We start from the raw sequence: 17081 nt of genomic DNA on the forward strand, positions 1-17081 counted from the left end.
CACGTAGAATCTAGTAATACAAGATATAGCTGATGATCTTATGTGACAGTTTGACAGTAGCAGAGGATTCATGGGCAGGCTGGAGACCATGTCTAAGACCTGTGATGTTTGTACACACCCACAACCTGCGGAGGGCAGTGATGCGCCCAGTAGCGTCAAAATTGCCAAGAATCCCGGAAGAAGAAGAAGACAAGGAGGAAGGAGAAGCAGGAAGTGGTGCTGGGGAGGCGGTCCCTGTCTTCTCTCTAATACTTCTAATACTCTATGCTGAGTCCATGTAAACATTAAAATGTCACAGTCTCCAGACGCCCGCAGCCTAGTGTCTGCCTCTTCCCAGTTGAACCTGATGGAGGTGGACTCGGTAAGATACTCTGTACATATTCTACTGTCATGGCGAAGAAAGGCGTGAAAGAAAATTGAATTCTGTGCTTACACAGCAGTCTGTTGTTTTTCGGGAACACCATCAAATGCAGACTATCAGTAGCCTTCTTCACTGATACCCTCCGTGGACGTAGGAAGAACACATTTAAATTATCATTAACCTGATTAGTGTAAGGTATAAGGTGACCAGATTTCTGAATTGAAATCCGGGGACATTTCCAGCTCGGACATTAGAAAGGATTACATTTTATTGAGATGAAATGTAACAGGGACAATTACGATTTCATTTATTTTTGACTTATATTTATGTTTAAACAGATTTAAACTGTTTGTAATGTCAATAGCAGCGCGATCTGGTACCGTAATAACAGTTGTTTTCGTCTACGCGCAACAGTTTTTTCTCATTCATAAAACGCTACAATTGGGAACATTTTCGGGGACACCTTTAGCCGCGGGTCGGGTCATCCAAAACGGAGATTGTACCCAGAAATCCGGGACGTCTGGTCTCTGTAATCTAGTGGCCGTTTCAAATGGTGTTCAGCAGCGGGTGCCGTACAATAAAATTTACCATAAAATGTCCTTGAAATATTACTTCGGAGTAATGCTATTGAACAGTTAAAAGTCATACAGCGGCGAGAAAGTGTAAAGGGCAGCAAGTAAGGAAGTAGTGAAGACTAGCAGGAGAAGGATACACAAGCGAAGCCAAACACAATACATTTCTATGTATTATTTTAGAATTTACACTCTTACACTACACACTTTTACACTAATATTTGCAGCAGGCATTCAGGCATACTAAACGTGGGACGAGTCCTCCATCTCACCACTGGGTGGCGCTATGGTCTGAATCACGTAACAAGTTCTTCTAAATCCTAGAATTAAAGAATGAATAATCATCAAAAGCGGAAGCATATGCCTATAAGTATTTCGTGTGCTGTGCCTTGACAAACTTCAGGATCTTACACTCTCTCCATTCTCCTTTTTTAACATCAGCTAATATAAGAGATTGGCGAAATACTAGTGTTTGTGATAACGTGAAAAATATTAATGAACAAAGCAACTTTAAAAATTTATAAATGTTATGTTTATTTGTTTGTTTTTGTAGCATCCTAATGTGCATACTGTTAGAAACAGTTGCCAGTCTTTCACAAATGATGACATAGGACATAGTCTATAACTAAAGGTGCTTTCACACCCATATTTCGTTCCATTCACATATCAGTTAAGATCCAATATGTTGGAATATTGCATTTAACTATCGTTTAGCTGAGGGAACACATGGAATCAAATGGACGCAAGGAACACCCCCTTGCCACTGTCATGGTGTGAGCTTGGTCTGTAACAATATGCGGTACAATGTGTGGTGCTACGTGTAAAGTAACATCCACATAAATGCCAGGGCCCAGAGTTCCCAGAGGAATGAGATAATCAATACTTATTCACAGGCTTGTTGTTTTAGGGTTATAGCTAATCGGTGCATGTAAAGATGGACAAAATTAGGTCCTTCTAAGAATATGGAAGTTCTCTAAAACATAAACACAGACTTCGGTGAGGAAATCAATGTTTCCCTGAGTGATTTTGACCACTTGGAAGTGTATCCATCCATACCTTAGCCTTTAGTTTTGAAATTGGTGAATAGATTGATTTGGCATGGTTATCTCTTATTTTGTATATTCTGTTGCCTGTTGCTTTTTATATGCCAGCAATTTTGTTTTAACTTCATGCCTAATGGCCAGTGCTGTTTAGATTACTGCCTTCATCACACTATTTTGTCTTGCCATGTATTCCCCACCCCCTTTTTTATTCCTTTCTCCCGCCCTTCCACAGACACCTGTCGTAGAAAATGTCTACACATTCAAACTGTAATAGGATCTTAATTGATTTAAGTAGGTCTCTCTACTTGGGCAGGATTTTAAAAAATCTATTTTCCATCATGATTTTGATCTTGGTTTGAAAGACATATTTATTCATAAAATGTTCAGATCAATTTTTTTTTTCAGATCAATTTTCTGTATCTTGTTGTTATGAATCTAGCTTTTTTGTGGCCCATGATTCTTGTAGTAGTATGCAACCAAGATCATGTCAGAAAAGAACAGTTGAGTTATTCAGAGTCACTTAATGTGAAGACAGGTTTGTGTTGTTTTACACGAACGTGATGAGAATTCTATTCTGAGTCCAGCCACAAACCCAGTAATAAAAAGTAACACCCAGTTTCTGAGTTTTTTAAAAAAATTATTCTGAGTTATTATATTTTAATTAATGAGTTAAGTTGTCTTTGTTAGGTTGTTTTTTTACATCCCCCTGCTTCCAAAGCTGCCTTACAGCAGCAATGTAGCAAACTGTAGTCTGTTGAAAGCAAGACGTAGGAAGGGATCAGTTAATCAGATCAGTTGATCAGTTAATATAATTAATAATAATAATTAATAATAAATCAATACAATTCTGGGCCTTTCTCACTTAGAAAATAGAAACACTATACAAGCGAAGTGTGGCTTTTGATGTTAATTTGTGGTAAACCACATGAAAGATCAGCTGCAAGGTAGACTGAGATTAGATATGCACACAACAAAGAAAGCACAGAGAAACAAATGATGGATCATGACCTTCTGCTTCTTTCTTTCTTTATTTATTTCTTTACTTTTTGCTTCTGTTCCCAGATCGACGATAAGGAATTTGACATTCCCCAAGTGGATACACCTCCCACACTGGAGAGCATCCTTAATGAGGTTAAATACATGCAACACATGAGTATTGTGACAAGTTTTAATGTTCTTTTATTCAACTCTTCTGACATCCTGTCGGTGTATCTCTGTCTCCAGTTTACAGAAATCCTATTTTAGTTGATAAAACACAAACCATTTTGTTGTTATCCATACTGTGTACACTATTCAAAAGCATAGCAATACGTATGCTTTTCCCATGACAATGACAATGAGTCCGAATAGTGGGCCTTATGTATGAATCATGTGGACTCAGAGATTTGATTGGAAGCTGTCCATATGTACGATTTAATAACTTGTGGAATATCAATCAGTGATGTGCACATTCCTTTTCTTCTTAGATCACTTAAACCAGTCATTTTTGTATTTGTGTAGCTTGTATTTTGTGCTGATATATTAATTTAGTTTGCTCCCCAAAGAATTTTCATGTAATCTTTTAAATTGATGATACTTATTAGATACAGTATTCATTATAGTCATAGCATGGTACAGTGTTGTGGTGGTAGCACTGAGGTCTCACAGCAAGAAGGTCTGGGTTTGAATCCACCAGCCGATTCAGGCCTTTCTGGGTGGAGTTTGCATGTTCTGTCTGTGTCTGTGTGGGTTCTCTCTGGGTATACCGGCTTCCTCCCACCATCCAAAGACATTCTCAAGTTAACTGGTGATTCCAAAATGTCCGTCGGTGTGAGTGTGAATGATTATTTGTCTCTGTGGTAGTCCTGCGATAGACTGGAGACCTGTCCAGGGTGTACCCCGCCTCTCACCCAATGACAACTGGGATAGACCCCAGCAACCCCCCTAGAGGATAAACGGCTACAGAAAATGAATGAATTAATTTAATACTGTTCACAGAATCACAAATCGAGCCTGGATGTAAGACTAAATTTAACAGGATTTATTTCAATTTCAAGGCAACTTGCTTGAAGCATACACAGTGGACAGTGACTGAACCACGTGGTCATGACAAATAAATGAGAGCAAGATAACAAGACTAGACCTGACTAACAAAGTTGTCCAAGTTCAACGCAACAAACTAAATGGCAAAAGAAGAAGTTACCTAAGGAGGTGTAGAGGGACACCCAGTCTCATCTATAGTCCACACCTTCCACCACATCTAATAAGACAAGATAGGGATCACATATCGAAGCGACAGTCATGTCAAGCCAAATCAAAGTTTATTTCGAAAGTACTTTTAAAAACAACCTTGGTTGACCAAAGGACAAGAGGTACAAAAAGTCAAGCAATGAAATGGCAGAGAAAGCAGCGAGTAGATCCTGTGGCTGGGTCCCTCCTCTTGTAGACCTGGATCGTAATAGGACCGATCTGGGGCCAAACCATCCTATCAGCAGGCACCACCAGCCTTCCCAGGTGGAAACCTCCTACGCTGCCCCCTCCTGTCATGTAGTACTGTCATTCCACCTTTCTTCTACTGTTTCAGCCTAGACTCAACATTATGACAGCCCAGAAGGGTGGTGTACCACTTGACTGTTATTGTAAAATGAATATGTTTTCACTAGTATATCTAGAAGTGAATGTATTTTACCAAAAAATGGAACATAACAGCCAGGAGTAAAGCATTAGTGCTTTGAGGTATACATGTGAGTACATTTCCTCACAAACATTAAGTGGTCTGTTTGATATAAATATAATGATGGACACCCAATGTGATACAAGAGCCAATAATACAAGCTAGACACTGACACGTCTTTATTGTGTTGATTTGTGCGTTGCAGTTGGAGGATGAGGAGGAGCCATTTGTGTTGGAGGACACTTCCGTGCTAAACACAGACAACATAGACACTCACTCCTGTGACACCTCCTCTCTAGCCAGCTCTGATAGTGGAGACCCTGCATATCTCAAAAGGTTCTTGTTTTTGTATGTACACGTTGACAAAATAGTTTCATTTGTCTTTGTTTGGCTGAGTTTGACGTGTGTCTGTGTGTGGACACGTTGCAGAAAGAAGAGGACAGTGGATCTGAATGCAACGGTTCATGGATCCGTCCTTCGACACAGCCTGCTGAAGGGTATCTCTGCACAGATCGTCTCTGCTGCTGTAAGACTATTACCATTCGCACTGTACATGCCTTTCTTTTCTGCTCAGAGAGATAATGCATTCCCCTGCCCTCTGCCCCAATCTTAACCATCACAACTCAATGCTTAACGCATCCTAATCCTCTTAAAATTCATCCATGCACCAATCAGCCATAAGAGGTGAAGTGAATAATGCTGCCTTTGTGTCCCACCAATGAGTTCAAGGTGTTGACATGGTCTCCATATTACCCAGATCTCAATCCACTTGAGCTTATGTGGGAACAAGTCAGATCCATGGAAGCCTGACTTTTGAACTTGCAGACCTTAAAAGGATCTGCTGTTTATAGCTTGTTGCACACGTTCTTCTTGTTCTCCAGGTGAGCAAGAACAAGAAAAGAGTTAGTAAAAAGAGGTAATTTATAGATGCACTTTCCTTATTATTTTCAGATGTCGACCAGTCATTTTGATGATCATGTCTGCCAGACAGACTAGGACTTAGACTTTAATGATCCATGAGGGAAATTACTTTGTCACAGTAGCTTTGTTGCATATAGAAGTAAACACTCATAAAAACCACAAGAAGGATACAATAAGATAAAGTAAAACAAAAATAAGTATAAACTAGCAAAATAAAATAGTGTAATCATAAAATTTACAGAATTAGCATTCAGAACAAAAGTAGTTGGCAAAACAGTGTCCAAGGAGATGTGGTTGTGTCACAGAGTGGCTGCTAACATTTCTGCTTTTCCACAAAAAACAAACCCACTTCCAATTTCTTCCCAATCTCAGAATAGTTGCTGGACACCACACGAGAAAAAAGTCCCGCCCTGTTGGTGTGTTGAGTCAAATGACGTCATTTTGTTCTCCCAGCCCTAGCTGCGAAAACAAATTTCTCGCTTCTGGCAGAGTATGTGACATCCACAGCACACCTTAATTGTCTTGCTTGCTTGTCTTTTGGCTTTTATATTGCACATTTCTACCCATTGGTACTCAAAGCACTTTTAGAGTCAGAGATGCATCCACCCATTCACTCACACAAGCACACACACATTCACACACCACTGCCATGCACTGGGAGCAACTGAGGGTTCAGTGTCTTGCTCAAGGACACTTCGTCATGTGGCATCCTTCGCTTGATGGACAACTTGCCCTACCTACTGAGCCACAGTCGTACACCTAGTACTAGGTATACTCGTGGATTCCTTTAATCAACCTTCTCAGTCTATTTTGGCAGGAGACCTCTACTGTATTAGACATAATGTTATGGCTGTATGTGTAAACACAGACATACACCACCATGTTGTTATTTCTTAAGACATATATTTGACCTTATTCATTTTGGAGGCTAACGGTAACTGTAATTACTGCTGGCCTAACACAAGCCATAACCAAATTGCAAGTGCAGGTTTCCTTAAGTTTTCTGTGTAAACCATAGACTGTAAAATTGGGCAGTGCATCTCCACTTCCTCTCATTGGTCAAACTGATGCTAGTATTCCACTAGTATACCATTTTTTGAGTTTGGGGCAAGGCTCTGAGCAGTCTTATCGTAGTCTCATTCCCATACTTCCTCTAGACTCACTGGTGTTTGATTCGACTTAGTTTAATAGTTCCTACTCTTACGATCCATGGGACCACTTCACAAAACGAAACGAAACACTTGAACAACTAATGACAGAAGCCATCATTGATAAAAATGTATTTGACTTTTACTTTAGTTTTTATTTCATCCCAAGTCACATCCGTGGAGGTGGAGCTTATGACCTATATTGCAGCCAGCCACCAGGGGGAGCTCTACCTGCTTTGGCTTCACTTTTGAGGAGCTGCTATAGCTTCCATTTTTCTACAGTCTATGGTTTAAACAGATTTGTCTCAATAATATGTCTAATTAAAAAAATGCAGAAATGCACCTAAAGGTAGGAGTAGTATATACTCATAAAAACACATTTGTCTTCTCACAGGACAAAGTGGATGCTGGACTGCCAACTGCTATAGTGAGTATTCATCTATTCATCTAACATTTCAATGTTAGAAAGTGCTGGTAATAGTTTAAAGGATTTGTTAACATGGTCTTTTAATTGCTAACTCTTTATGCTTCCTTGATTCATTTTATTGCTTTCACATTTTAAACTGTACTAGTACCTTTACAGAACATATGGGGAATACATTTATAAATAAATTAAATCAAATGCATTTAAGGCAAAGATCCTGCTTTTGCCACTTATAGTGGCTAGTATCAAGACAGAAGATAAATGGGAGAGAAAAATGTCAACATTTGGTAGCAGCTATACAGGTATAATCTGTAACTGTTAAAGGCTTGTAACCTGACATTTTGCATTCATTTAAACGGTTATGACTATTGAAATGGACTACAAACAATACTATAAGCCAGTTAGGAGGTAGAAATGCAACAGAAAGCAACTGGCACGCTGTTTCAGGAAAAGCCACAGCATAAGTAAAAATAGGAGAATGTGAAGATGTATACACTTTAGGAAGTTATCAATAATATATTTTATTGGCAGCAGAAAGTGTCTTGTCTTTTTTCTTGTGTGTTCTACCTTATCCTGACTTATTTTAATGATTTCTAAGCTATATTTATTTGCATTTAGACTGTGTCAGGTGTAATTGCTGTGGGAACGTCTCATGGCCTGGCTCTGATCTTTGGTGAGTTTAAACTTGATCACCTTCACTATGTGCTTGCAGTAATGCGATGAATCTTTTAAACCTTTTACAGTGCAAACAACACAGTTCAGACAGAGCTTTTATTCATTGTAACCATACATATATCCTATCATCGTAAACATTATGACTCTGTGGAACATGGTAACTTTTTGTCCCTCTTGTAAAGGTGTTGCACAAAAATACATGTGGGCAGCCAACACAAGATCATTGTGCATTATAATGATATTAACTATAATGCCGTTTTGGTTAGAGAAGGAATATAATTATTTTATCAGGATTAACTCGCATAGTCACATTCATCTATCACTATAATCCATTAATAACAATGCCAACAACATAAACTAAGCACATGAAGGATGACTTTATCCTCAGAGATGTTTGACTGTATCCTTTTAAAATTGGGTTTGATGCATAATGCAGTCTCCAGCAGTTCATTTGATTCATCAAATAGAAGCAGTGGAATGGAAAGTAGCAACAGAGCATTATTCGTCCAAACAGGTGCTTCTGAAGAAGAGTGGAGCACCTGTACCCAAGAGACAAATGTCAAGCCAAATCCAAATTGCTTCAGGGTGTAAAAATCACGCCAACCATGAGGTGTGGTATAATGCTCTACACTCTAACATCAATCTCATAGGTTCATAGAGAGAAGCTTGGAGAGATTCATGTGAAGTTGGTTGTGTCGTAAGACTCCATTACTATGTCGAACAATAGTGGGCTTAAAGGGCAGCCTTGCCTGTGAAATGATGGAAATGAAAACTCGATACACTTGGTCCTTACCAAGGCCTGTGGCAATGCAATTTTGTTAATATGTTAATTTGTTATTAATTTACTAAAGCTACGCTTCTCTGAAGATAAAAAAAACAGATGGGAAGATGTTTTCCAGCTGTCGGACCAGTAGTTTTGGCTGTAATTTAAGGTCTACATCTGATGAGCTTGTGTGGTGATATGCCCTGCATAGTAAGGAGTTCTGGCTCTTTAAAGAGAAAGGTAATGCCTGGGAGACTGTCTGAGGTAGTGAGGCAGAATTAAACAGTTAATTAAATCTGTTCACGGTGGGTAGTGGTGGATATTATCAAAAGGTTTTATAGAATATATGATGAACAAATTAAAGGCATCGAAATATACTCTATATAAATGAACACATTTCCCAGAAGCTCACCCAAAACATGTCCAACACCAGTTAGAGAAAGTTGGACACACTTGTCTGTGAAGAGCAAGCGGCCATCTTCCATATTCCCAAACTTTTTCATATATGTTTTTATAAATATTTTTGAAATATATCATTTATTTCCTTGTGTCTACTTTTTATGAGGCCCCTGTACTGAGGACAACCTTTGCTAGAAGCTTTTTGTTTTTGTGTTTTCATTCCTCCATACCGTTCTCATGAACAAAATGTCTGACGTTCACCCAGACTCAAGGATGAATAGATCAGATCAGAGCCATCGTCTAAGATCTAATTCTAATTTGTTAATCCAAGTTTGTGATTAAAATTTATTAATAATAGACTGAGGGGTTTCAAATATGCTTAATATTTCATAAGCCTATTATATATGTTAGGCTTCAAGCAAATGATGAACTTAAATCTTCATTAGCTATACAGTTGAGTTTTGTGCAAATAAAACATTATTATGATGGACACATACAAATCTTTATTTCAAACTAGGCATCAAATGTTGAAAATCACCAAAGACTGCCCATATAATAAGTGTGTCACCAATACTAATTGATCTGACCATCTTCAGCTAATGGCAAATTTAATGAGTTGATTTAGCATCACAGATTTGTTTTTCAGTTGGCCTAATAACTATTACATAATAGTGTAACCTTTCTCGGTTTGATTTAATACATGCCAGTATCACTGACATCCACCCTTAGGACTGCTTCACCTGAGTCTGACATGGAGGCACTGACAATAACATAGTCACCCTCATAAGAAATGCAGGAGCCATCAGCCTTTCCTCTTACAAAGTTAATTTCATTTCCATTATACATAATATCATAAAGATTATAGTCGCAGTTGTTTCCTCTGTCAAAGATCCCCACTGCAAACCAGTTGGAGTAAAGGTTTCGGTCGTAGGGCACAGAGAACATGACAGCCATGATGTGGCTGTAGTCATTCAAATCTGGATTAAAAAGGTCATAGGTGAAGACGCCAACAGAGCCAGTGGCCGCTCCGGTGGTCTTGTTGAAAAAGGCACTGGCAGTTGTACAGGGACCCACCATGGGTGGTAAAGGCACTTCACAGCAGCCACTCTCAGTGAATACCCTGGAGAATGCAGAGACACAGTGTATCAGATGGGTATCACAGTAGCATTGTTTCCATGAATTCTACATCAGGGATGTGTCCTTCTACAAGCACGTGTATTGAGATGAGATTTAAGTCTATTGACACATCCCAGGAATGGACACAACAAACTAAATGTCAAGCATAGTTACAGATGGCATTCTGTAAAATAAGTGGAATGCAGGTGGAAATAATACCTGTAAATTTGTAAATGAGTGACTTAAAGTTGAAAAAAAGATTCTCTTGACTGTAATAGAGCAGGCTGGTTGTTCCATTGTTTATGGTGGCATAATGTGACTAAAGTCTATATACACTGCCTGGCCAAAATAAAAGCCACCACCTGGATATAACTGAGCAAATAAGTACGAGCCTCCTATTGGATAATTACTGTATGGGTGATTATCTTTTAGCTGGCAACAAGTTATTTAACCCCAACCGATGCAATGAGTAGCTTCTCTTTTCTTCATTAACCATGTGGAAAGTCACATCCTGTGGTGTTGGAGAAGATGTTAGTCTGTTTGAGAAAGTTCAAATCATTGGCTGCATCAAGCAGATGAAACATCTAAGGAGATTGAAGCTGAAACTACTAAAATTGGGTTAAGAACTGTCTCTCAGGAAGGAATGTGGTCGGACAAAAAAACGTCGATCACTTAAACATTTGGTGAAATCAAATGGAAGAGAAACAACAGTAGAGCTCAGGGCTATGTTTAATAGTGAAACTGAACAGCTGTGTAGCCTTAAGAAAACACGAATCAGTGAGGCTAACTGGAAAAAAAAGGTTTCAGTTTGCTACCACAGGAGCTAGCAAGAGACTGGACTCTGGAGCAATGGAAGAAGGTCATGTGATCTGGAGTCCAGATTTACCCTGTTCCAGAGAGATGGGGCATCAGGGTAAGAAGAGAGGCAGATGAAGTGATGCATCCATCATGCCTAGTGCATAATGCCTACTCTACAAACCTTAATTATGAACTAGCGATGAAGCTTGTTTGGATGTCTATCTCGATGATGGAGAATGTTGTTTAGGTCTTTGTTGTTATTTATTATATAAAGTACAGGAAGTACTTCAGTTAATTCAGTTAGCGCATTGATTGATAGCACCTGCAAGTTACCTTTATGTTGTTATTTCTATCTACTTTGTGCTTATCCAGGAAAAGCGATCCTCAGTCTAAGAATAGTGGGTGATTAATGTTATACAGATTCTAAAGTCCTTTGTGGAAAAAATTGACACTTGGCCAGAAGATGCTTTGTTTAATTGTGTTTGGTTAAGTTACACTTTAACACGTTACCTTGGGTTGGCCAAAGTGTAACAACCGGAGGTGTTGTTAATCTCAACAGAGCAGTTGCGATGAGGCATTGTGGTGAGGTGTGGAGTGAAGTCTGCAGAAGAAACGCAGAAGATTTTGTAATGCAACAGCATTAGATCAGTCATTTCAGGGCAGTATGTCAGGTTTAGTGAGCTATGCTTTGTGTCATCTGTGGCCTTGTAAATTTAATCCTTACAACCTATGTGTCATTATAAAGACAAATAGACGTCTATTTGGCTGTGGTGCCCTGAGCAAGCACCTAACCCCCAATATGCTCCCCAGGCGCACCCACCAGAGGGGCTGCAGCCCACTGCTCCAACTGTACACATTACTGTGTGTGAACAAATGGACGGGTCAAACAGCAGGACAGAATTTCCCCTCGGGGATCAATATAGTATATCAAAATCAAAAAATAAATAAATAAAAATATGACAAATACAGTTGTTAAAGCATCATATGCTAATAAAGCCTATAAAAATAAACCCTAAATAAAAAATAAAGCCTATATAAAAATAATGCTTGGTGTACAGATATTAAGATTTGTTGTTGTTGTTTTTTTTGTTTAAATTTAGTTTAGAATCTCTCAGATTGGTTTTGGTTTTATTGCTTTAACATATTTAGTTACATTTTTAGTGTTCACTGGCTATAATTTACTCATTCGCTTATGTGTCTGCGTAGTTTCTCTGTGTGACCAAAAGATAAGGAACTCAAGGTCACATGAAGCGCAGTGCCCCATATTACTGCCATAATGAGACTGATCCGTAGTACAAAACAGTCCACTCTGCAGCTTGGAGTTTTGACAGTTACATTATTCCTAGAGTTGGCCGTCTGACAAAAGAGAGCTAACAAGAACGGTGTTGGGAAAAGAAATGACCTTCCCAACATTGAGCAAGAAAGTACGAATATCATAATCAGTAGGCATATCAAAATAAATAAATCAAATAAAAGCATAGATGGCTAAAAGCAAAGGATCTTTTTCTACCTATGATACAACGTTAAGAGTTTCACTTCACAATGTACCGTGATCCTGTATGCTAGAACAATAGAAATGCTTTGTGGTTATCTCTCTTCATATGTAAGAATGTCATTTTAATTATATATTATACTGGGTATTTGGAATGGTTTGTCTTGTTATTAACATCAGTGCCTTTGTCTTTTTTAAATTTTGTCTTTATGAATAACCGTAAAAAGTAATCCAATAAATTCAATAAATATTTTCTTGAACACAGCTGTCCAGAATATAAACAACCTCTAAATAAAAAGTATAAAGGACCGAAGAATCAGACTTAACACACTGAACATTTCAGGAACAAGACTCGACAAAAAAATCTAAGGTTGGATAAATGTCATAAATCAGAACACTAACAGCATTAACCCCTCACATTAGTAAAATTAGTTTCAAGCTTTAATTTGTCAAATTTCATGTCAGCATATTGCTACTTACCTTTTGACGATCTGTACAATCAAAAAGGCAAAAGTAGTTGTTTGAGTTGCCAGATTGTGGCTCCAGGTTTCATACAGAATGTGGCGGGGAAGTGACAAACACTACCTTTTATTGACTCAGGTAATCAGGACCTCTGAGTAACAGTTGGCTCGCTCCTTATCTCCAGTATCAGCTACCTGCACCTCGCTGTTCCTGGGTGTGACTGCACCCTTATCCCTGTGACACGACACGATTGAATCAGACTAATTACATCAACATATGCTTTTGTTACAGCCTTTCTTTGGAAATGACTTCCAAGTATTTGTATAGGGCAGGACATCACGAGGACACATTATTTTTGTTTGTCTGAAACGCAGACCACAGATTTGGGACCAAAATTATTAGGGTAAGGTACACAAACAAATGCATTCTAATTTAAATAAACACTTAAATGTTACTATTATTTAACAGTCCAATGACTACAACGGGGTTGCTAAAATAACAGTTTAATAGTACTACAAACCACAGTCCTCAAAATGAAAACACAGTTGAAACAACAACTGTTATTTTGAATAAATGCTGAATGTCAAATGTATTGTACATACAAAGAAGTTTCCATTCTCTGGAGAGAATCGGGTAATAAAAGGGGTCAAAGGGTATTATAAGCCCACCTTATCCTGTTCTGTCGTTTACATTCACAGTAATACCTTCAGTCCTTCAGGGTATTGTGTACCTCACAGATGAACTAACTGATCTTTTTGCTTCCGCTACCAGCTTACTATACATACACAGTTGTGATTTTAAAGCAAGATTTTAATGACTGTACCTTTACATGGAAACCTCATTATTCTTCCAATTGTAACATGCTTGTTGTGGAACATATTCATTGCCTGATTGTACAAGTATCATCACTGTGCCATTGGCTCTAGTTTTCCAACTCTCATGGGTACACGTAAGATTGAAGATTAATTGTATTCATTTGTATTTAATTGTGGAGGCTATGTAAACTTTTCTTGTTTGGCATTAGGTGAAAGTGTAAGCTAACTAAAAGAGAGCGTTGATTTATTTTGTGATCCTAATTTTATGGGCGAAATGCTGATATATGGTAAGAGCTATTGCCCCTATAGATACAAGATAAATTGGTTTATACAAATGATTTTAAAACTGTGATGTTATTTGGGTTTTGACTAATCAGGATTTCAATTTCGCCGTGGCTGACCTATGTCTCTTTACATTGCTGAAATAATGATGCCGAGGCAGGAAAAGGTATGACCATCCTTGTCAGATCAAAATGAATGTTATTCATTTTATGTACCATAACTGGCAATAAGATGTCACCATTCATGTACATTCTGGTTTGGATGACCTACTTTGATGCATGCTTTGAGTTATTTTTTTCATTCCATTACCATCTGCTTATCCAAGGTCGGGTGCCGATAGCAACAGACTAAGCCAGGGATTTCAGATACTTTTTTCCCGGCAAAGCATTCTTCCTGGGGACTTCTAGGCTAATCAAGATATATTTCCCTGGTGATACACCTGGGGTCTCCTTCCAGCTGACTCTCATTACAGCTGCTTCACACTAACTGACCCGTTGTGTTCTTAAAGTCACTACCTGAGGTCACGAGTAACACATCATCTGCAAAGTTCAGAGGTTCTGAGGTCCTCATACTGGACACACTTATCACATCAACTGTGCATTGAGATCCTGTTCATCAAACCGAAAATGCGAACCCCCACCTTGATCTGCCACTCAACAAGTACTGTCCCTGACATCCATGTGACATCGAACAGGTTGGTTAGGCAGAATAGTGTAACAATATCCAGAGCCTTCAGCATCTCAAGACAAATCTTGACCACCTCTTGATGGTGCCTTGCTTCTTAGCCATCTCAGCACCCTCTGGCAGGGATATAGACAAGACTTTGCCCAAGTCCTCAGACACAATAACATGAACCACAAATCACGCCTCTGTCCACAGCATGCCAACATCCCAAGTTTGGATCAGCAGTTCCTCTCCATGTTTTTCCTTCCTGAGTTTCTATATAGTTTTCCGAAACCTGCTTGAGGCCAACTGAATGTACTTCTCCATGGCCTCCCCATCCTTTTTCCACGCCCAAGTTTTGGTCTCTGACTACTGAAGCTGCAGCCCGTGTGGTAACACGTTACGTGCCTGCTGCTTTCAGAAACCCCTGGAACAACCAAGCCCCAGGGGTTTTGTTCTGGGATCACACTCAAACCACTTAAGCATGTTTAGGTGACGATCCTTCGAGGGAATGCTTTGTGTTTTGATTTGGTTATTTGCAGTTGTATTGCTTTACCAGCTCGTTTAGTGTCAGTGTTTATTTACTGTATATTGATGTGCTGTTGGTTTCCACCGTCGGGACCAGTGTGTAGGATTTAGCAACATTTAGTGATGAGTTTGACGGCTGACACCAACGAATATCCCTCACTCCTCCCTCTAAGCATGTTGGAGAACCTACAATTGCTTCCATTTTAACATAAAAACATAATTGAAGGCTGTCTAGAGTCTAGAGCTAGAGTTCCAACTCTGTTCTGGAATACTGTAAACTGGAAACTTAATATGGCGGATTCAATTGAAGACAAGCCAACACAAATAAATTTTCATTTACACATCATTATAAACAAATTAAATGATAAAAATGAGTATTATACTTTTGTTTAAGATCTCCATAAATTCTACACACTGGTCCTTTGAAGCTGAGGACTTGGATTATACACAACTTTTTAAAATTGTACTGCTGTTTCTGGAGTTAATAAAATCCTCATCTCTCTTTAGATACCAGTCAAGCCCTGCGACTATGTTTGGGTAACAAGACATCAGAATTTGGAGCTGTCTCCGCCCTTAGCATCAACCATGATTGCTCACGACTTCTCTGCGGTTTTGCTAAGGGACAGGTGAATATTGTTTTATGTATGTTTTTTATTGCGATGTGTTTCATACAAATGAAAATGTTGTTTTGTAGCAACTCATCACCTATGCAGTGAATAAAGTCTACACACCCCAATATGAAAATAATGTATTGATTTTCAATAAATGAACTTATTTTTGTGGACAAATGAGTTCTAGTTATTCTACTAGTAAAATGTATTATTAATAAATTGTTTATGTTGATTATATAGTTTAGCTTACACATTAATATACAGTAAATGATGTGTTTACCTCTTGCACTTGAGATCCTTAACAATCTTTTTAACTGTATCTGTTTGTATGCATTGTTAGATTACAATGTGGGATCTCGCCCACGGGAAGCTTCTAAGGACTATCACTGATGCCCACCCTCCAGGAACTGCAATACTGCATGTGAAGGTACATAGACACCATGATGGGGGGGTGAAGAATGAGTCCCTTGTCCATATGTTTGTGTAATTATTCCTACACCTGTGCCTGTGATTAATCCAACACAGCACACACACACACACACACACACACACACACACACACACACACACACACACACACACACACACACATGACGCAGATTAATTTAGACTAAGATTAATTAATCCCACTAGACACACAGACATACGCATACGTGGGACTCCTGGTTAACAATTACATGATTTTCTACGTGTTGAGGTCATTGTCCATGTCTCTTACCAGCCGTACACAAATGCATCTGCTCAACCACCTGCTTTCTCTAGAGCAGCATTATCATATTTCTTAACTGCTGCACTTAACCTGCATAAAACAAATTGAGTGTGTCTCACACACTCACAAATAGGCTTATTGTAATGTGAGCCGGATCCTTGATAATTTGATGATGTTTGTCCTTTGTCCTTTCCCCCTCTGTAGTTCACAGATGACCCCACTCTTGCAGTGTGCAATGATAGTGGAGGATCAGTTTTTGAACTGGCTTTCAGGTAAATTATTCTCATTTAATTAAGATAAGTAAGTAAGATTGTTGTTTTTCTTTTAACTTGTGGTGCTGGGTTAAGGTTGACAAGACATTTTGTTGGACTCTTTCTGTTTGGGTGTTTGATTCATCAATGATACTCAGCTATACTCTCCATTTGTTACTCATACTTAGTTGCTCTCAACCTAGAGGAGGGCCATGACAAATGTCAATCTTGTCTTGGCATCAAATACTTAAGAAAGGCCCAGATGATTTTAAGCCCTATGACAGTTTTGCAAAGAGGTTTTGAGTTCCCATTCATATTCAATTCATATACACTTTTCTCTGTACTACAGATTGCAGATTACTCCAGATTATTGATGAAAGTGATTTTATGTAGAG

At 38.7% G+C, this 17081-nt stretch overlaps 2 protein-coding genes across 4 annotated transcripts in view; one reads left to right on the forward strand and one right to left on the reverse strand.

Moving 5' to 3' along the window:
• Window positions 1–206: 206 nt before the first annotated feature.
• Window positions 207–17081, forward strand: part of vps8 (VPS8 subunit of CORVET complex) — a 43967-nt gene continuing 27092 nt past the window's right edge. For 2 of the 3 annotated variants that reach the window (XM_047602921.1, XM_047602923.1), the window contains exons 1-10: window positions 207–361; window positions 3039–3107; window positions 4835–4965; window positions 5059–5155; window positions 7093–7125; window positions 7741–7795; window positions 14085–14090; window positions 15623–15741; window positions 16067–16153; window positions 16640–16707. In XM_047602921.1, coding sequence (XP_047458877.1) covers window positions 290–361; window positions 3039–3107; window positions 4835–4965; window positions 5059–5155; window positions 7093–7125; window positions 7741–7795; window positions 14085–14090; window positions 15623–15741; window positions 16067–16153; window positions 16640–16707 — 737 coding nt within the window. In that variant the 5' untranslated portion in view covers window positions 207–289. The remainder of the gene's footprint in view (window positions 362–3038; window positions 3108–4834; window positions 4966–5058; window positions 5156–7092; window positions 7126–7740; window positions 7796–14084; window positions 14091–15622; window positions 15742–16066; window positions 16154–16639; window positions 16708–17081) is intronic. The other variant, XM_047602922.1, reaches the window with a different exon arrangement.
• Window positions 9443–13013, reverse strand: LOC125018730 (DELTA-stichotoxin-Hmg2b-like). Its single transcript, XM_047602925.1, has 3 exons — window positions 12846–13013; window positions 11384–11474; window positions 9443–10079 (listed from the first exon to the last, which is right to left on the reverse strand). The coding sequence occupies exons 2-3, from the start codon at window positions 11449–11451 to the stop codon at window positions 9653–9655; spliced, it is 495 nt and encodes a 164-aa protein (XP_047458881.1). The 5' UTR covers window positions 11452–11474; window positions 12846–13013; the 3' UTR covers window positions 9443–9652.

This window comes from Mugil cephalus, chromosome 13 (assembly GCF_022458985.1).
Source record: "Mugil cephalus isolate CIBA_MC_2020 chromosome 13, CIBA_Mcephalus_1.1, whole genome shotgun sequence".
NCBI classification, from domain to species: Eukaryota; Metazoa; Chordata; class Actinopteri; order Mugiliformes; family Mugilidae; genus Mugil; species Mugil cephalus.

Coding starts and splice junctions, on each gene's coding strand:
- LOC125018730 (XM_047602925.1), bottom strand. CDS start 11,451: ATGCCTCATCGCAACTGCTCTGTTGAGATTAACAACACCTCCGGTTGT. Junction 10,080..11,383: donor TACACTTTGGCCAACCCAAG/GTAACGTGTTAA, acceptor TGCATTCTCCAG/GGTATTCACTGAGAGTGGCT.